This window comes from Vulpes lagopus, chromosome 11 (genome assembly GCF_018345385.1).
Source record: "Vulpes lagopus strain Blue_001 chromosome 11, ASM1834538v1, whole genome shotgun sequence".
NCBI classification, from domain to species: domain Eukaryota; kingdom Metazoa; phylum Chordata; class Mammalia; order Carnivora; family Canidae; genus Vulpes; species Vulpes lagopus.
The window spans coordinates 62,620,933-62,641,754 of NC_054834.1; the positions used below are offsets into that span (position 1 = coordinate 62,620,933).

A 20,822-nucleotide genomic window follows, 5' to 3' on the forward strand; every position below is an offset into this window, starting at 1 on the left:
AAAGAGAAACACAAGAGATAGGAGTCTCCCTTTGCAAGTAGGAAGAAAACAAGTACCCCAATTCCCCTCAACCAAAAACAGTTGTCTCAACATCATCTTCACCAATTTTTAGAGCCACAGAACAAAAGATGCTCTGTCTTAAGCAACAGGAAATAATCTAACAACATTATACTACGTAAAAATACATTTGACTGCTCCTCTTCCAATAGGAAACCGTGAGATCCAGCCATCTTGGGAGACTTCTCCCACCCTACTCGAGTACCATTACATAGGGAGTGTAATGCTGCAGGGAAAGGAAGTTAAACATTACTCTCAGGAAGAAGGAAGGGTGTGGCTTCATTGCTGAACAGAAGTTAAAAATAAAAGAAAGAGAGAAACCCAGTACTAAATCCTGGAATTCCCCACCACCTCCAAGCCTGGGCAGTCCTGCTCACCCCTTTCAATATATACCTCTCATTCCTAACACTCTATCTGGTTCCTATAAAAATCTAGAAACGTTGCAAACATACTATCTCCCAAGTTCCTGATCACCCCCTACAGGGACTTTTGTCCTCTCATGCAATATGCTTCTCAGCATGAGGGATCTTCTCTGTCTTAAAAAATAAGTAATCAATGAAAAGGACTATTAGATTAGAGCATAAGCACTGCTGTTAGTTCCCACCAGAAATCTCATAAGATAAGAGTCTACCGGGCAAGGTCTACTCTACACACACATACCCTCAGACAGATTACATCACAGCAAAGTCAGACCAGAGAAACCATAGGGAACACAAGATACTTCTCATTTCTAATACCAACTCCCCCAAGTCATATCACAGTCAGCCAACCCAGAGACCACTGGCTCCTGTGGTTATCTGGGTTAAATAGCAGCACGATGCTCCTCCAGCTCCAACCAAAAGAATTAACAATGACCATCCCCCTCCAAGACACAATTTGCAAAGCCAACAAAACAAGCATACAAGGACAATACGGAACAAGAATACACAATTTATAGACACTGAAACACCTTCTGAGCAGACTGTTCCCTGAGGGAGACTGAACTGGAGTTGAGAGTACAAGATGGCCAATTTCACCAACCCACTAAGCAGGCATTTACTTTCCTGAATTTTTGATACCAAGTTGGGGCGGGGGGAAATCAGAGAAAACAGAAGGACCTTGAGTATAGCTCCAAACTATAGGATCTACCATGACTAGAATTACATCCCAACCCAGAAACCCCACTCCAGCAAAACAGGAAGTCAGAAAGATGCTTCTCGAGATAAGTGCATTCAGCTCAGCAGAGCAGCAATACCCCCTATCTCTCGCATCAGTGCTGGAAAGGTTCACCATGAAGCATGGACAATGGACAGCCCATAACCACAAGGAAAGTAGTTTTCCAAGTAGGATCACAGCCTCTCTATGACCAATGCCAAAGTCCTACCTGCAGGTCTGATGGATAGAGGGGTTACCTGATGCCGGCGGGTGAGGGTGCCGTTGGCCATGAGTGGATTGGCATCTTGTGGTGAGACCCGGACGCGTTCCAGTTGCGCCGAGACGTGGCGCCGTTCCTCCTCCAGCGCCCGGGTCAGCTTCTCAAACTGGGCCTCTTGTTCCTTCACAGAGGCCAAGATGCTGGCGGTCGACTCCACCTCTGAGTCGTCCATGAAGGTAAAGGGCGGAGCCGCCGCAGGGCAGGGTAAAAAGGAAGGTGTGGATCACAGAGGGAGGAGCAAGGAGGGAGAAGGCCCCCCTCACTTCACACTACTGAGAGAAGGTATGGGAGAGGAGAGAAAAGGTCACAGGTCAGAGAAGACAGATGAATCATTAATCCCAGAGCCAAAGATGCCCTCTTGTGGTTTTACTGCAATGCAGAAAGCCAGCCACCACCAAGCCTAAGAGCCCATCACCAGTGTCTGCTTAAGCAGCATCATTTGCCCACTACCCTTTTAACACCTCACCAGAAATAACCAGTGAATGGAAAGGGGCAACTAGATCCACCTCTACACTGTTGGCAGGAGAGGGAGAATATGGCTAAGAGACGTAGTCATGACCAGAGATTAATATTACATTATTTTTCCCTGGAAAAATTTGCTGGCATCAACTCAGTGAAAGTTGTAACTCTACAGTACAGACCAACACTCACTGTCCTGCAGGGGCAAGCCTTTTCTAGAATTAAGGGAGCAGTACGGACCTACAGATCTTACTTAACCTCTCCAAATTTGAACACTGAAATTGCCTCAATAGTGGCAAAATATACTAAATAAATATGCTAAATTAAAATGCCAATCGTAATGGAAATACTAAAAAACTTCCTACCGTCAAAAGCAGGAAACAAAATGAAGGCCCTCATATACTGAATACATTTATGAAGGAGCCTTTCTACTTTTCAAGACTACGCTATACTATTAATACTGAAGGTAAACCGTGTGCCTTGGCTAAAGGAGACAAGAGAGCAGTAAAACCACAAAAAATTCTGTATGTAAAAAGGCACGACTGGCAGCAACCTTCATCTCTTTGAGAAATAGGAAAATGAGCATTAGGCTCAAACTCTGAAAATGCCCCTCGCAGTAGTTCACATTCTAACTTCCAGACAGCAAACGGCTGGAACTTCCTACATCCCTGTTATCCTGCTGAAAGTTCTAAATAAACCAACTCTATTTTTACATCTTTACTTCTTCCAACTCTGGATAAATATCCAAGTATCTAAAAGATTTGTGTGTTATTTATATAATAAATGATACTTACATAAAAATGAAGAGTTCCCCATTCCCTTCTCCATTAACTGCAAGTTGGCCAGTAAATGGAGGGGCACTATAGTCATACAGTTGGACTCAACAGTTTCTTGCTTATAAACTAGCTATAGGTGATATGACCAGTCCAACATATACCATGTCCAGAGGATTTAAAATGATCTCTCTTCCCCTATTCCCCACCCTCTTTTTAACCCCCCATAAAGAAAAAAGGCACTTAAAAAATTTTTTCTTAATAAACATTTCCATACACACCTGTTAAGAGAAGGTCGTAATTGATTGGTTTAACACAGAGAACAGCCCAGTCTAGATTCAAAAAATCATGGGAGAAGCATCCCAGCCACCACAGCAAGGAGGAAGCAGGAAGGAGAGAGCTGCAGAAATATTTGGAGGGAAAATGGGATTGAGAGGAAAATAAAATATACACAAAACATTAAAAAATAAGAGGAACAGGGGCAGGTATTTGGAGAAAGACAATCTGGGAGTGGAAGGGAGTAGTATAAAATATGACTTGGAATTGCTTAATGTGACAAATGCCCTTTGGACTTTGCTGTCTTCAGATACATGGACCTTGGATGTAGTTTTTATTAAAACCTGGACTCTACTGTCAAGAATTACTTCTGTACAGAATGAGGAGTAGGTTATAATATGGATAAAAATTCACTTACCCTCTATTCCCAGCAACCAAATTGGGGGGTGGGGGGTGTAGATTTTGTTGTTAGAATGCCCTTCCCCTTCCTTCCCACCTCTAAGGCAGAAACCTCAAAGCCTAGTCCCAGCATGCCCACAAAGACATTGAGAAATCAACGCAATTGTCGTAGTGTGGAAGACATGTGGGGACTAGCCTAGGCTGGGCCTTTTGCTTCGGTTCCCTTTCCCACGCTCCCCAGAGCCCTACCAACACAAACGCTGGGGCCTGTTTGCTTCAGAGTACATGCAGCATTCTGTGAGCAAGAGCACCCAGAGCAACAGATAGACAGGTGCCCAATAAACTCCCTAATTAATCCTCTGCCACTAAGACTCCTTCCAGTGGATACAGCACCTAAATCCAAGAATGTGGCAGCCCTTCTAAATCCCTCTGGCCCTGGCTCCACGCTCCTGCAGTCACTTACTCCTGCTCTTTCTTCTGGTCTATTGCCGAGTTTTCATATTTCTACCCCACATCCCAAAAAGCTACTCAAAAGTCTTTAAGAAGTATCCTTATTTAAAAATAATAATAAAATAAAATTTTAAAAAGCTGCTCCCTTTTCATCTCCAATGCTTCATTTTAAGCACTGCCCTTATCCACTACATATGATAATAACCTCTGAGCCATCCACATCAAGAGGACTCAAGCGCAAGAGATTCCTCCATTCTAGGTTTCAACAGGGCTTGAACTGCAGTTACCACTCTGGCAGCCTCGCCCTGTAATCTTCTTTGCTAATAAAAGCCCAAACTACCACTATTACGGGGCATACGGTGACAACACTCCCTGCTGCAGAGAAACTGTCATCCTGTCATAAACAGCTACTTTTTACCCCTACAACTTTAATTCTAAAAAGGGAGTTAAAGGACAGTAGGAAAACTAGCCAGGGCTCTAGGTCAGGAAGCAAGATCTCCTCCTACCTTCTTGGGCTTTAAAGGCTGACCATCTAGCTCTAATTTGGAGAAGAGGATAGCACAGAAAGAGGATCAGATTCCTAGCCTAATGGCACAGGGAGATTTTCTGCCTGAAAGATGGCAGAAGCAGAGGCTATGTCAATAGGCTGCAAGAGACCGGTCCCAGGCCTGGTTCTGCCACTAGCCAACAATGGCAAAAAGTCACTGCCATGTTCTCATCTGTAAGATGCCAACATCACCACCCCAGTTCAAATGAGAGTCGCTAAGAGGATCTGGTGAGATAATGTATGCCATACAAATGTGAGGTATTAAGTTGTTTCAGGAGTTAGTTTCTATCCCCCAATTATAATACTTAATGGTAATGCCTCAGCCGAAAACTATTTTGTGAACTAGTAGGTGAGACTAACAGGATCAAAAGCATAACTGGGTTCTGAGGAGTGGATAAGCGGGTTCCCCTGCTCCAGCTCTATTTACTAGGAGGTCCCATCTAGACCAGTGTTTCTGGGACACAAGAGTGCAGCATTACACATCAGTTCTGATCCCACATTTGAGACTTTAGCAGTTTATGACCACAGTGAAAGGGAAGGTGAAAAATAACTAACAACTACTAAGTGTTCTACATTTATTATCATGGCAATACTTAACAACCCTAAGGAAGGAAGTTTTACTGCAAATGAGAAAACAGGCTCTAGGTGAAGAAATTACCCAAGGTCTCAGTTTAATAGCAAACTGAATTTAAACTCAGGTATATTCCGTTCCAAAGCCTGTGTTCTCTCTCTACTACATGCTGTTAAGTCCAGAAAGTGCAAGCCCAGTATAAGATAGACAGTCCAGTCCCCCTCCCTCATAGTCCTTGTGCTTTCTGCCCAAATATCACAGGAAAAATGCGGGGGGGGGGGGGGGGGGGGCTTCATTTTTCTTTAAAGGGTTTTTCATAATATCTACACAGATGATATAAATGGGAGAACAGAAACAAGAGGAGGAAAAAAAGTGGAAAGAAAGCTGTTATATAATACGCTGCCTCACAACTCAGATTTGAGGAGTCTTCACTCATGCCATACACATAAAAAAAAAAAAAAATGCTTTAGATTAGAATCTGCAAACCATTACCAGACTTCGGCAATTAGTCAAGAAAGTCATGGGAGTCCAGGCCAACACCTTTCTTAATATTTTCAAATGAATTATACTAGTTCTCACCACAAAAACACCATCAAGGAATTCTCAAATTAAGAAGAGGAAGGCTACACATAAGGTGAGTCCTGCCATTCTCCTAAGACTAGACTTTACCGTAAGACTATAACTAGTTTTACTTCTAACAAGCCATAGATCCTATAGACCTGTAAGTCTAGCAAGGTTCCAATATTCAGGCAATGACAATGGTAAAAACTCAGTCTCTTCTGTAAGAAACCCAAACCAAAAGTTAAATTGGACCAAATGCCCAGACAGACCAAAGAGACGATGCCAACCAGGTAGCTAGGTAAAAAATATCAGCAATAGGGCAGTCCCTGGGATGGGATGTAACCCGGCCATAGGAATGATATTTGGAAATATGATTCTTAGAAGTTAAGAATACAGGCTTTGGAATCAGACTAGATTCAAATCCCAGCTCCACTGCTTCTTAGCTGTAGGACTTTGGGCAAAGTACCACTTAATCAGGTTCCTTTTCTGTAAAATGGGAGAAATAAAATACACGTAAAGGTAGTTGTGAGAAGTACGTGAGACAATTCACATAAAGTACTTAGAAAAATGTCTTGACACCAGCAATCTATTAATATGGTTACTGATACAAACACTACCACTACCACAAATAGCTAACAAAAGGGACTAGAGTTCGGTGGTGTTAATAGGACTTTTGAATAAACCACACATGTCTCCACATGCTCCCCTCACTGTTTTACAAGTAGCCCAGTAAACTACAGGAATTCTTCACACTCTCAAAGGGAAAAACAAAATAAAATTTCAGACTAGGGGTCAAAAGACCTGAGGTCCTAGTCCTCACCCTGCCCAAAACTAGCTGTGAGAACTAGCTCTAAGGAGAAGTTATAACTCCTGTAACTTTCACTTTTTATTACTTGTCAGGGTTTAGCTTTAATGAGCTAATATATGTAAAACCATAGGCTTGGGGATTGAACTTCTTTCCTACATCCATGCTATTCTGATAAGGATATCCAAAGACATGACCAGAATTAGGTAAGCTAGCCCTTATGGAAAGAGGAAAAAGTATTTGTCCTCCATTTTCCATTTGAGATGGAAAAAATCTAAACCCCACAAAAGAGTCTTTGGGTTTCTTAAGAAGGAAATTTTATCTTCTGCAGCCAATCCCAAAGCCAGCTTTCCTCCTTCCTTCCTTTTTTATTATGAAATCAAAACCAATGTCACAAAGTGATGCTTTCCCTCTAAAAGCAAGGATATGCAAAACTCCTCTTCTATGTCATCCTAGAGATTTCAAATGGCTGTTTTAGAGAGCACACTGAGCCTTGTACTGAAGAATACCAATCAGTAAAATATAGCACCTGTAAGACCACAGAGCTGTACTACATAACACTCAAGCCAACAAAGGTAGGTCTTCTAAATCCCTAAAATGACATGTGTTCCAAAATTCAAAGCAATTATTCCTATTCAACCACATACACAAAAAACTGCCATTCTGTTTTTAAAGTAAAGGAATATGTTTTTCCTCTGGCTTTTTACCACCAAGAGTGCTTGTACAAGTCCAAGATCTAAGCACCTCACCTACTACCTGATGTTCCACCATCCTAAGCTCAGTAAGCACAAGTCCAGTACTCCTGCCCCCTTTATTGGGAAGACTTAACTCCCACACTAAGCCCAAGTCCCTGGATGTGATTTGTATTAAGGCCTAGAGAAGATTCTGCTCATGTCACGATCCCAAATGATCATTCCTCAGAGTTATAAAACTGATATTCTGGAAATGGCCATGTGATAGGTGTTAGCAGCTTCTGAGCTTCCCTGTGCATCAGCCTGATGCAAGGCCTAGCTTTTCCACTTATAAGCACCCAAAAGGCTGACTGAGGACTTTCACTTTCACAGGGAAAGACTGGGTCTCATTGTGTCCACCACGAACCTCTCTGATGAATTAAGGGAGTCTTTGACAAATCACTATCTTCAATACTTCTGATTGGGGTTTCAGAGAAAAGAAGGAAAATATATAGTTTTGGGTTTCTTAAAAATATTCTTTGTTAAAAGGAGGTTGAGCTGGTAATCTCTATAGGTCAACAAGACACCTTAAACTCACTTTAGTCTTATCCTTACCCAAAGTTACCTATAAGGATTTAGTTTTTACTGTGACTTTAAAAGGAAAAAAAAAAAAAAAAAACCCTCCATCATCTTGACCCTAAATTCAGAAACCAGATGGAACATTCTCCTTGTTCTCTTTTCCCCTACTGAGTGTTCTGGGAACCCCCCAAACCATAACATTCTAAATGGCTGAATGCTGGACTGGCTCTGAAGCAAAGGAAGGGTGTGGCTCTCAGCTAGTGAGGGGGCCCAGGACGAAAGGGTATGGAAAGAAACAAAACCTGCTTCTCTCTGGGGCACGTATGACACACACACAGGACTGGTCTAACAAGTCCTTCTGATCTCTCAGGCCAGGCCGCCTCCTTCTCCACCCCCATTACCCACGTGCCTCTCCAAGGCCCTCCACTGGGACAGACAAGGCTGAATTTTCTCTCAATACTGAAAGCCTGAGACAGGAGTTACTTACCTGGATCCCGGATGCAACCCTGCCAAAGAAGCCTCACCTAGCCTTATAAGGAGAAGGCAGAGCTTTAGGGAGAGGCCGATAAGGAAACAAAGATAAGAGGGAGGGACAAAAAGAAGGAGGTGTCAGACTGGAGGAAGGGGAGAGGCTAAATGCTTTTCTCCTTTCTACAGGAGAAGGGAGAAAGAGGGAGGTCAAGTACACAATGGGAAATGAGAAAAAGTCTAATCAAACTAGGAAGGTATTATGCAACTCCTAGGTCATAAAAGAGATATCCTAAAATTAACTAGGACACCTTATACCCTTTCCTACTGCAGGCTAGAAAAAAAATTTTTTTTTCATGGAAAAAAAGATTAACCTTAGGGTTTTCTAGAGGTCACCCAAATGTTTGAGCTCACATTCCTTTTTTTAAAGAGGCAGCTTCTCACCAAACCCCTTACTTTCTAGCTATGGCAATCTCACGATTTCCTTGCCCATTCTTTGACAGTGACTTGGGAAAGCTGAAAGCAAGTAATTGAGTCACCTTTACAGTCCTGCTTCCTCAAAGTACTGAAAAGACCAATAAGACACCCTTCCATCAGGTTTAGAACATACCTGGCTTTTGAGACAAGGAACAGAGAGTCTGAGGAAATCAGAGAAAGCGTGAAGGTCCTGCCTATTTCAGTTATAGGACCGACTGCTGAAGGAAATGTTTTTCCCTCTATAAAAGAAAGAAGAAAATCTGATCTTACGGGGGAAGAAAAGTTGTGAGTTAATTACTGATCTCCCCCTCTTAAGTTATCATACATAATCATCTCAACAACTTCTGGGATGACACTGGCCCCTTTTTACAAAGAAGTAAACTGACATCAGAAGACCTAAGTATCCTGCCCAAGGTCATAGAGCCAGTGAGTGGTGGAAAGGCATCTGTTCTCCCAGTCTGTATTCCTTCTTCCTGAGAGAGTAAAGAGGGTATGAACTTTCTACACATCTTGTAGTTAAGTCCTTCTAATTCCAATAGAGAAGATGACCAAAAGCAATTGGAGAGAATGGTACGGAAGCTAACAGATTTGAGTCTTACTTTGACTTCATTCAAAAAAAAAAATTTTTTTTTAAGATTTATTATTTGAGGGAGAAGGAGAAAGAAATAAATCATGCACATGAGCTGGCAGGGGTTGGGGGATGCAGAGGGAAAGGGAGAGAATCTCAAGCAGACTGTATGTGCTCAGCATGAAGCCTGACATGCCACTGGATCTGACAACCTAAGCCGAAATCAAAAGCCAAAATCAAGAGTTAGATACTTCACTGACTGAGCTACCCAGGTGCCTCTGGGTATTACCTTTACTTTAATGAGCAAGAACTTACTCAATTCTGAGTAAGAATAGCTTGCAATCTACCTCACTTTATAAAGGAATAAGAATTCAGGAGGGAAGATGCTAGGGGTAAAAGTAATATGACTTTTTATATAACCATCTACCCTTCCAGTGGAGGGTCTGCTCCAGAAATCTGGCAACATGCCATATTCTCAAATCATCCCCACCTCAAGAAAGAAAATCATAAACACTCCTACTCTCATTTTTAATGTGGCATCTCACTAAACCAAAAGCAGAGATCAGAGCTGGGTGGGAAACAGAAGGAACTAGAAGCAGGGAAGATTGTACTGGCCACATAGGAACAGAGGGGAGGGATTGTTCTAGCGGTATGTTAGCAATCTGCCTCTGGGGCAGCTGTCCTCCTGAGCAATCAAAGGCTGGTTTGTGTGTGTGCTCAGGGACTAGCCAGCTTGGCAAGAAGTTGAGGACTCAGCCACCCAATCTACAGAGTTAGAAGAGATGCCTGTTTCACAGCTGGAATGGAGGGCAGGGAAAACACAAAACAAGGGGGGAAATGAAGGAGGAGGGGCACAGAGAGTGCTACAGGTGCTATTTCAGTCTAGACAGAAGGGGTAAATTCCCAGGAAACTACCAACCATTCCCTGGTGATGTGCAAACAGTGAATTTCCATTACCTCCAAATACTGAAATCAAAGAACGGGTAGGTTTCTCTAGCTCTATGTGTAGTAGGGTGCCAACTGGAAGGATGAAATGAAAAATGTTGGGCCCCAGCATTACCTGTTTCTCTCCATCCCTTTCAGAACCAACAAAGTATTTGCAATATAGAGTGAATAAACATACATAAACATCTATTTCTAGAATTCCTTTCTTAATTAAATCCTAGAGATCTATAAATAACAGTAACACACATAAAACTCAGTGAGATTCCCCAATGCTGGGAGATGGAGGCCATTTATATAACTCAAGTGCTGAGACGCAAAAGGCCACAGTCAGAATTCACACTCCCTAATCCGTCAGAGTAGCTAGATGATCCGAGACCCATTAGACACACAAAGACTGCTCTCTTCTCGGTAGAGCCCTGGAGCAGAGCTGCTCTCCAGGGACAAAGAGATTTCACAGGAGAACCACAAAGACACGGCCCCTCTCCGTCCCCCCACTCCCAGCTTTCTCACTTCCTGTCACAGTAGCACCAGACCACAGTCTCCCAGAAACAAACAAATACAAAGTGCTGGATTCTGGGCTGCAGGCCAACCGCATTCCAGGGCGTCCCATCCACCAATCACCAGTCAGAGCTCCCACTTTGCCCTGCTCAGTTCCTTATCATGTTCGGGAAAACAACCCTCCTCCCTGCCCCAAACCAACACTACCCAGGACAAAGCTCAGGCCTTTAAGAATCCGCAGAAAGATACTATGTGTGGATCTAAGGGTTTGAAGGGGGTGAGGGGATTTTTAAGATTCCTACTTGGCCAGTTTCTTCACTTTGGAGGCATGGCACTGGGAATTTTAAAGCCGCGGCTGCTCTGATATTCGGTTCCGAAACATGTGATTCATCCCAAAGAAAACTTCACTATGGCAATCTGGTTGTCACTCTGGATGCACTCAATGGAACATTCCCACCTGGAGAAGTACTTTAAAACCACATCCTCTGTCACCTTCTCTATCACCCATTTCCAGTTTCCAAAGTCTTTCAAACCTTTCCCCACAAGCATAAAGTTGATTCTTAGAGGCCCCACAGAGAACAAACAAAGGCAGCAGGCTCCACCCTACAAAGAGGCAGGATAAGCACCAGCAGGTGCTGGGAGCAAAGTTCTCTACTTCCCAAGGGAATGAGGGGAGGACTAAAATTGCACAGTAGTCCTGGAGGCAAAGAGGTCAAGACAGCAATCTCAGCAAAGAGGTCAAGACAGCAAGCTCAACCTTTCCTGCTCACTACTCCCTCTGGAGTGGGTTGGGGGTTGTAGATTTGGAACCTCTTCTGGAAAGGGAGGGGGAAAAAAAAAGTCTTCCTTTCTAATAAGGGTCCTCAGCTAATTCCAAGAATGGGACAAATGATGCATTCTTCTGTTATCTTGTACAAGCCCATTGGACGTTAGCCCTAAACCCCAGAAGCAAAGATGCAGATAGAAGTCAAGCTAATCTATTAGCCAGAGATTCTTGAAATCCAAAGAAGGAACACCCTTTGCCCACAGGGCTCAATTCCCTTTGCATAAAGCATAACACAGGTTCAGCACAGAGTTCTCCAACCAGGAGACTAGTAATATGTTATCATTTCTCATTTTTTCCTCTCCTTAAAAACTCCTTCCCCCTTCTTCTTGGATCTGCTAGTAGTCTCGGCTGACCCTCATTTAGACAGTATATGATGCAAAAGGAGCCTAAGTCTGAAACAGCATAACTTAGAAGGAATTTGCCCATATCTGGATCTGATCTAACTAGATGGAAGGAGGTAGGGCAGGAGTATATACAACAGTCAGCCATTCTACAGCTGGGTAGAAAAGTGGGTAGCTAGCAACACTAGCTATAGAACAGAACTTCAATAGTAGAGCCTAGCCACTGCAAACTATCATTGAAGCACACACACAAAAGTTTAAGATCTTACCTAGCATTGAATCAAACTAACTCCCTTTTTCTCTCAAGAATAACTGAGGGGAGGGACACCTGGGCAGTGGTTGAGCATCTGCCTTTGGCTCAGGTCATGATCCTGGGGTCCTAGGATCAAATCCTGCATAGGGCCCCCGCAGGGAGCCTGCCTCTGTGTCTCTCATTAAAAAAAAAAAAAAAAAGAATAACTGAGGGGCACCTGGGTGGCTCAGTCAGTTAAGAGTCTGACTCTTGATTTCAACTCCGGTCATGATTTCAGGGTGGTGGGGTGGAGCCCCACGTCAGGCTCTATGCCCAACATGAGTCTGCTATAGATCCTCTCCCTCTGCTCTCTAATAAATAAACTAAATCTTTACAAAAATATAACTGAAAAAGTAGTTCCAATTGTTAGTATTCTTTTTAAGATTTTATTTGAGTGAGTGAGTGAGAGAGAGAGAGAGAGAGAGGGAGAGAGAGCATGCGAGTACACAAGTGCAAGCGAGCATGAGTTGGGAGGGGCAAAGAGAGGAAAGAATCTCAGGCAGGCTCCACCCTGAGTGCAGAGCCTGACACAGGGTGAGATCATGACCTGAAAGTCGAACACTTAACCAACTGAGCCACCCAGGTGTCCCCAATTGTTACTATTCTTATCCGATTCTCTCACCATAGCCGAGGCCAAATAAATCAGACAATTAAGTAGTATCATGTGAGGTAGTTATAGAAAAGGAGGCCAAAAATCTGGTAGGGGAGTTTTTGGAGACACTTTAAAAACAAACAAAAACAAAGGGCTGTAAAAAAACTCACCCCAGAGAACTGGCCACACCCATATCAATGCTGTTGCTCCAAAAGGATGCTTGGCAGGTTCTCTGCCTCAAACTGAGCAGGTGAGACAGACAAGCAGTGCTGACTCAGAAATACAGTCACCCCAGGGTGTGAGGGAGGGAAGGAGACCAGTATAGCCAACCGATTACAATTCAGCATGACTTCACCAAAGATCCTGGTTCTAATTGTATCTCTGGCTGTTTGTGGACATATTTAGAAAACCCAACCGAAGGAGTAATGAATGGGTAAGAAGAAACTCAATGGAGGGGCACAAGACTTAAGCTGAATACTCAATGGTTGGAAGAGTATGAATCTGTTTTGCTATCTAACTTCCCACATACCCCTCTTTCCAAATCAAGCCCAAAGCTGAAAGAATTGGGGGGCGGGGGGAGGCAGAGAAAAGAATGTGACCGAGGAAAGTTTAGCTACATTCCAACTAGCCAGCATCCCACATGGTATTAAGAGTGCCTGAGAATCCAATCCCACTACATGGGAGTTGCTGGGGCTCTGCTAACATACATCCAATTCCTCCACCCCCCAACCCCCAAACACTCTAAAAAGAAGCGTAATTGAGATAGCTTGATGAAGGCACCAGCTGTTTCCACCACTCTCCCTCCCCCCAGCCCCAGAGACCACAGTTCAAACTCACATCAAACACTTAATACAATTGACTGGGCAGTAGGAAGGAGAAGCCAGGACTAAAATAGCAGGAAGAGTGCCAACTGGCCCCACTTAGAAGGAATGTTTTCTTGGCTCAATTTAAAAATAAGAAACCTTTGTCACCCACTCCCTTCTGCCCAATTATGTTCTCTTTTCCGCAACCTACCCCCTCAGCGTCAAATGGATTTCTGTTTCTTCCCTACAGCTCCTTGATCTATTTTCAAATGTCAGGGAATACAGGGGAAGTATAAGGTTCAATGTAAAGTAATGGCTGGGAGACTGAGACGCATCCTGGACTGCAACAGCCAACCCCAGCACAGGGCTCTAACACAAGGGCAAGGAGACAAGAGCCCACAGAGCACCCGTCTCCAGGTTTCAAAAGAGGAAAGAAGGGAACGTAGATGTTTCCACACTTGAACAATGATGGTAACCTGATTCCCAAGGCATGACGAGTAGCTAGTGAAAAGTATTAACATGATCAGCCCCTCCCCCACCCATATTAGAAGTTGGCCAGAGCTAGCCAAGGAGGAAGGGAAGGAAGCCAGCACTTCCTTTTCAGACAGGAAGTAACATTGGCCCTTCCTGTCGAGTTTTAAACAAATTGTCCAGCTGAGTTTCAATGAGAACATCCTCTCCCAAATCTGTTCCACAATTTCAAAATGGAGAAGGGAAGTAGAGATATGGTCTGAGTTTCCCTCCCTCATAAGACGAAGTCCTCCATACCATACTAAGTGCTGGGCATACCCTCCAAATCAGGCAGTGACATCTGTAATTCCTACATGATACAGGCTACAGAGGTAGACAACTTCAAATTCCCACCACATCTACTACTATGAACTATTCTCTATTTTTTTTTTAGATTTTTAAAAAATTTTTATTTAAAATTTAAATGGCAGAGAGGCAGACACAAGCAGAAGGAGCAGGCTCTCTGCGGGAGCCTGATGGGAGACTCAATCCTAGGACCCCAGGATCACGCCCTGAGCTGAAAGCAGATGCTCAACCACTGTGCCACCCAAGCGTCCCTCTTTTCTACTTTTATTTTTTTTTAAATATTTTATTTATTTATTCATGGGAGAGACACACACACACACACACACACACAGAGAGAGAGAAGCAATCTCCATGCAGGGAGCCCGACCTGGGACTCGATCCTGGGTCTCCAGGATCAGGCCCTGGGCTGAAGGTGGCGCTAAACCGCTGAGCCACCCGGGCTGCCCTTTTTTCTACTTTTAATACTAATTTAAATAACCACCCACCTGAGGAATCACATAGATATGTGGCTTAACTCAAATGTTCAGGTTTCATTATCCTCAGATCTGGGTGATCAGAATCACCTGGAAAGCTTTTCATTTTTTTGGAATCCTGAGCTGCTACATTGGAGAATATTCCTATTTACATTGCAGACTGGACAACCTTGATTATATTTAAAACAACTTAGTTCAACTGTCCTCCAAAAAAACAAAGAACTGTGCTAACATTTTTAAAGACTCATTCCATATCTCATGCCAAAAGAAGTCCAAAATCCAAATCTAACATTCACAACCGTAGATAATTCTAAGCCAGTTGACAATACTGATTCAAGGGTTACCTCTGACACTTATTCAAGCAAAAGTCACTTTAACTTCTGGTTTGAGTAAGAGTAAGTAGCAAAATGTTTTTAAAAGAACCATAAAGAGAAATATTTCCACAAGAAGCATGTCTCACTGAAGATTTTGAAAAGAAGAATGCCACTGAAAAACATACTTTCAAGACGACTGCAAACATGGCGTGCCTGGGTGGCTCAGCCAGTTAAGCACCTGACTCTTGGTTTCAGTTCAGGTCATGATCTCTGAGTTGTGGGCTCCAGCCCTGTATGGGGCTCTGCTCTCAGTGGGGAGTCTGCTTGAGATTCTTTCTCTCTACCTCTGCCCTTCCCCATTCATGTGTTCATGAGCATGCTGGCTCACTCTCTTTCTCAAATAAATAAATCTTAAAAAAAAAAAAGGCAACTGCAAACATCTGTGAATGTTGAAGTAATACACATCAACCAGTTATTTAAAGCAACTTCAAAATTAGGGGAATCTGTGATCGCCTAGAGTATTTCCTATGCAAGATGACACAGTTGACCAAAGGAGAAGAGGATGGTAAGGAAATAAATGTTTCCTGATTGAGGTCATCTCCCAAGGATGATATTAAGTAACAGGATGACAGCTAGATAGGTATAATTAAGGAGAAGGACAGAGGGTAACAAGGTCAAGTTGCAGAGCTAAACTCCAAACAGAGAGAAAGGGAGAACAGATTCTTTCACTGAAGGACAGGACTAGTTAAACCAGATTATCTTGAGAGGGAAAGTTAAAAATGGGTGATTCAAGACACAAATACTCCGGAAATCGACTACCCTTTTACTTTCCCATATGTAGTTACCATAGAATATCAATCACTAAATAGTTGGTGGTTATTCCTCAATCCCACCAAAGTCAGTCAACCAGGCCAAGTGGCTCAGTATATTGTTTAATAACCCTCAATGCTGGGATCCCTGGGTGGCGCAGCGGTTTGGCGCCTGCCTTTGGCCCAGGGCGCGATCCTGGAGACCCAGGATCGAATCCCACGTCGGGCTACCGGTGCATGGAGCCTGCTTCTCCCTCTGCCTGTGTCTCTGCCTGTCTCTCTCTCTCTCTGTGTGACTATCATAAATAAAAAAATAAATAAAAACATTTAATAACCCTCAATGCTTAAACATACATATGGAAAGGGAAAATAGTGCAAAACAGAAATCCGTTATGGTGACCTAAAACGTGGCCCCTGAAGCCATTAAACACCAATGATTAGGGCTTTGGGGAAGCAGGAGCTTCTTGGTCAAATGAGCAAAAGGGAAAGCAACAGATAAGTGGGATAGGCATATTTGATAAACCAAAGCAACAAATGTACTCAAAAGGAAACTGTACCAGATCTAGGCTGTCACTTCTTCTATTCATAGAACACTGACTATGTAGGTAAGAAGGTAGAGAACTATATTTCTCTAGGGAAGAATTTTTTTTTATCTCACTTCCCAAACACATACAAGCTTATTCTTAGTTACCCTACTATTATATTCTCCCAAGACAAGGGTCATCAACCTATGCAGAATCCACTACTCTGCAAATTATGTGCTGACTATACTCACACACAACTCCTGCAATGGGACAAAGATGGAGGCTGGATCAGGTACTGCCTCAGCTCTTTACAGAGAACACACAAAAAATCGTTAACAGCCGTTGTCTCTGGGGTCTGAAGTAAGGAGACGACACTTTTTTGCCTGTACATGATGAGGTCCCATGTTAAATTATCCCCTCTTCTCCCCAACACATATCCATTGAACCTCTCTGAGTAGGTCTATGTCTGTGTCTCCCCCCATCTCTCTTGCTCACTGGTAACAGAGAGGCTGTCCCCAACTACTCTCTATATTTAAGAGCTTCATTCCTACCCCTGTACTTCTTATTCACCACTCTAAGTGTTCTGCTTTTTTTTCTCAGTAGTATCACAAACTCTGGTGTACTATGCATTTACTTATTTATTCTCCATCTCTTCCAAATAAAATATAAATCCTGTGAGGTCTACCTGGTGGTATACTGTTATATTGCAGTGAGTGGCATACAGCAGGCTCTCAAATTTATTTTTTTTTAAGATTTTTTTTTTTAATTCATAGAGACAGAGAGGCAGAGACACAGGCAGAGGGAGAAGCAGGCATCATACAGAGAGCCTGACGTGACCCTCTCCAGGGTCTACAGGATCACGCCCTGGGCTGCAGACGGTGCTAAACCACTGCACCACCAGGGCTGCCCTCAAATTTCTTTTAAATGAATGAAGATGTTTCATTTTTCCAATGAAAACAAAGTTAAATCTTAGAAAAATAAGTCAACTTTGTTCATTTTTCTTTCTATACTTTTTTTTTTTGCACACAAAGGTTTATTCATTACATCTTGTTAGAAGATTTAAAAGATACTCTTCTATTGTTACAACTAAATATTTGGAGTAAAGAAATCCTGCCCCTCCCCTGCGAAAAAAGTTTCTAGCTATAAAGTTCTATACCAAGAGAGTGACATACACATGCAAAAAAATTCACCCTTTAATCTTTTTTTCAAGATTTTTTATTTTTAAGTAATCTCCACACCCAACATAGGGCTCAAACCTACAACCCCAAGATCAAGAGCCGCATGCTCCACCCACTGAGCCAGGCAGGCACCCTGACACTTCACTTTCAATTAATATGTTAGGTTATATACGTCTTCTGAACCTTATGGATGGTTGCAAAACAGATATTTTTACATATATATTAAGAGCTCACGTAAGGTAGTAAGATAACAGAATGGGGCAAAGAAAGAATGCTGTCGTATTTTCTTAAAATAGCCTAAGGCGGCAAATTATAGAAATAAAAATAGGAAAGAGTAGAAAGATTCTTAACTTACTGCTGGGAGCCCTCTTTCTGAAAGATCTGTGATGATAATTATAGAAATGTACTTAATGATATCTTTCATTTCCATTTAATGTAACTTTCTATACGTTTTTTCCTAATTGTGATCTTAGACCCATCTGCTGGGGTCTCCTGTAGCCTGACTTTCAGCAGGGTACACATTCAAATGGCTAACTCTGCCCTGGTTTACAAAGTAGTCAATGGACAGCAGAACAGCAGAGAGGTTACAAAACTTCCTCCATTCCAACACAGAAACACAATGGAAACAAATCAGATTGGCACCAATTTCTCCTTTAAAACAGACTACTCTATTTTAAAGGTGTGCTGAATATACACCAACCACTTTGTTTCAATGAGATTCACTTCACTTGCAAAGAAATGGAAACTGGGTGCTTTGATGGAAGTATTGAAAAGTTGACCTAGTTTCTATTACAATGTCTTATGTCCTCAACCATCAGAATATATTTTGGTTTCTTAAAATATAAGCTCCCTAAAACAAAAATCTTTTCATGCCACAAAGCAATCTCTCAATGTGCTACTACATTCCAATACAGAACAATGCAGGAAGCATACACACAAAATTGGTAATTTACTCTCGGAAAAGTACATTTCTTTTGCCCTACTGTCCAGTGAACCAAAATGAGTAATCGATTGGTATATGTGCATGAAATCTGAAAATCAAAGATAAAAAATAATCTAAATTACTAGAAGAGATCTTCTTGAATCACAATTTATCTTAATCTGGATCTAACTGAAAAAAAGCACAAGCAGTGTCCTAATACTTGTACCTTTAGCACATAAGTACAATTTATTCTATGATAAGAACCAGAAACTTCTTTCTTATGAAGTGATAGCAAGGCAAAGCAATGCCCATGAAGACCACCAATCTCAAAAGAAAAGACAGGGGATACCATAAATCAGGAAAGCAAACAAAAAGGAGAAAATGTAGGAAGAGCAGTAGACAGGAATGTGGGTTTAAAAAAAAAAAAAATGTAAAGAGCTGGGTTGGGAGTTGTGTTGGAAGGCTATGGAGTGCCAAACAGAAATTAGTTTAAATACAATTCAGAACACCAGTTTCATGGGTCGGTATGACGAGAAGGAAAACCTTCAGCTAACAGAAACCTTGAAGTTTCCAGGCAAGGCTGCATCTAACACATATATATTTCCCCAGGCCACAGTTTGCCTTTTCCACATACAAGAGCAAATCTCTTTCTTAGAAGCACACTTCTCATAGGAAGCAAAATTTCTACACGCCCCAGTTTTACAAATGTCCATTGGGTTGAAAATAGAGAATGGTGTTTCCTGAACATAAAAGAGGGAAGTTTATTTCAAGAAAAGGGATAGTAAAAGCCTGCCTTCATTTCTATGTAGTTTCCTGTACAACCATTCATAGCTGAATATTATCCTACAAAATCCTGGTTGGACAACACTTCAAGGTAAAGAATCTGGTCCAAAGTCAAAAATAATAAGGCCAAACAAAGCTTTCCCAGCCCATTCTCTGCAAAATTAAATAAAGTTTACCCTTGGATGCTACAGCTCTGTCTCTTGTAGATAGAAAACATGGGAGAAACCTTTTCGGTGGCTTTTTCTCTAAAGTCTCCAAGTCTCTGAAGAAATTACTGTAAGATATTCAAGTTTTGCCACCTGTTTCTCTTCCCCCACTGATGCCTCACTGTACTTTATTAAAAGTTATCCATCGGGGCGCCTGGGTGACTCAGTTGGTTAAGCATCTGCCTTCAGTTCAGGTCATGATCCTGGGGTCCTAGGATCCAGGTCCCAAAGCTGTCCCCTGCTCAGCAGAGAGCCTGCTTCTCCCTCTCCATTTGCCACTGCCCCTGCTTGTAAACACGCACTCTGTCAAATAAACCAAAATCTTTAAAAATTAAAAAAAAAAAAAGTTATCCATTCCTATATTTTGGACAGCTCTGCCCAAATAACTCCCCAAACTTGCCTATGCTTAGACACTTTTTTCCCCCATTAAAAAAACAGTTAGCTTGGGGCATCTGGTTGGCTCAGTTGGTAGAGCATTCAAGATCTCGGGGCTTTCAGTTCAAGCCCCACTTTGGATATAAAGATTACTTAAAAATAAAATCTTAGGGACACCTGGATGGCTCTGCTTTCCGCTCAAGGCGTGATTCTGGAGTTCAGGGATGGAGTCCCATATCAGGCTCCCTCAGGGGAGCCTGCTTCTCCCTCTGCCTAGGTCTCTGCCTCTCTCTCTCCCATGAATAAATAAAATCTTAAAAAAATATAAAATGAAATAAAATCTTAGGGGCGCCTAGGTGGGTGCTGCCAGTTAAGCATCCAACTCTTGGTTTCAGCTCAGGTTCTGATCTGAGGGTCCTGAGATGGAGCCCCACACCGGGCTTCCTGCTCAATGAGAAGTCTTTTTAAGACACCCTCTCCCTCTGCGCCTCCCTGCCACACATACTCTCTCTAATAAATACATTTTTAAAAATAAAAATAAAAAAACTTAAAAAAAAAGTTAGATTACTCATCCAGGAAGCCCATTTATTCCCTAATATAAGCATCTGTATCACAGAATATAAGGTTTTAAGAGAACTTAAAAGGGCATTTAGTCCAACAGACAAATGATACTTGAACTCATTTAAAGCATCCATCCTAACAGCAAAAATTTACAAGGCATTATCATAAGCACCATTCTGTAAATTTTACATATATTAAATCACTTAAGCATCACAACAGTTCTATGATAAATACTGCCCTCATTTTACCAATTGAAACCAAGGCATAGAGTGGTTAAACAGTTTGCCCAATGTTATATGCTAGTAGGTGGCAGAGCAAGAGTTGAACCTGAGTAGACTAACCCAGGGATCCATGCTCTTAACCACTATGCTACCCTGCCTCTCCATATCTGTGGAACTCTTAGACTATAAATTCTCTTTTCAGTCAGCTATCATCATATAATGGGATATCTTTTATAAAAGTAATGACCAAATTACCTGTTGGCCAGCA

At 42.2% G+C, this 20,822-nt stretch overlaps 2 protein-coding genes across 10 annotated transcripts in view; one reads left to right on the plus strand and one right to left on the minus strand.

Annotated features, from left to right (window-relative positions):
* CTNND1 (catenin delta 1) overlaps positions 1 to 20,822 on the minus strand; it is a 51,792-nt gene that overhangs the window by 19,921 nt on the left and 11,049 nt on the right. For 7 of the 9 annotated variants that reach the window (XM_041723152.1, XM_041723157.1, XM_041723155.1 and 4 more), the window contains exons 2-3: positions 2,985 to 3,103; positions 1,449 to 1,743 (exon numbers count right to left, since the gene is read on the minus strand). The exons of 1 other annotated variant lie outside the window; for it this stretch is intronic. In XM_041723152.1, coding sequence (XP_041579086.1) covers positions 1,449 to 1,643 — 195 coding nt within the window. In that variant the 5' untranslated portion in view covers positions 1,644 to 1,743; positions 2,985 to 3,103. The remainder of the gene's footprint in view (positions 1 to 1,448; positions 1,744 to 2,984; positions 3,104 to 20,822) is intronic. One more of the 9 variants, XM_041723154.1, reaches the window with a different exon arrangement.
* BTBD18 (BTB domain containing 18) overlaps positions 1,642 to 20,822 on the plus strand; it is a 39,169-nt gene continuing 19,988 nt past the window's right edge. Inside the window, exon 1 of the mRNA XM_041722380.1 lies at positions 1,642 to 1,647. Within this exon, the coding sequence (XP_041578314.1) occupies positions 1,642 to 1,647 (6 nt within the window). The remainder of the gene's footprint in view (positions 1,648 to 20,822) is intronic.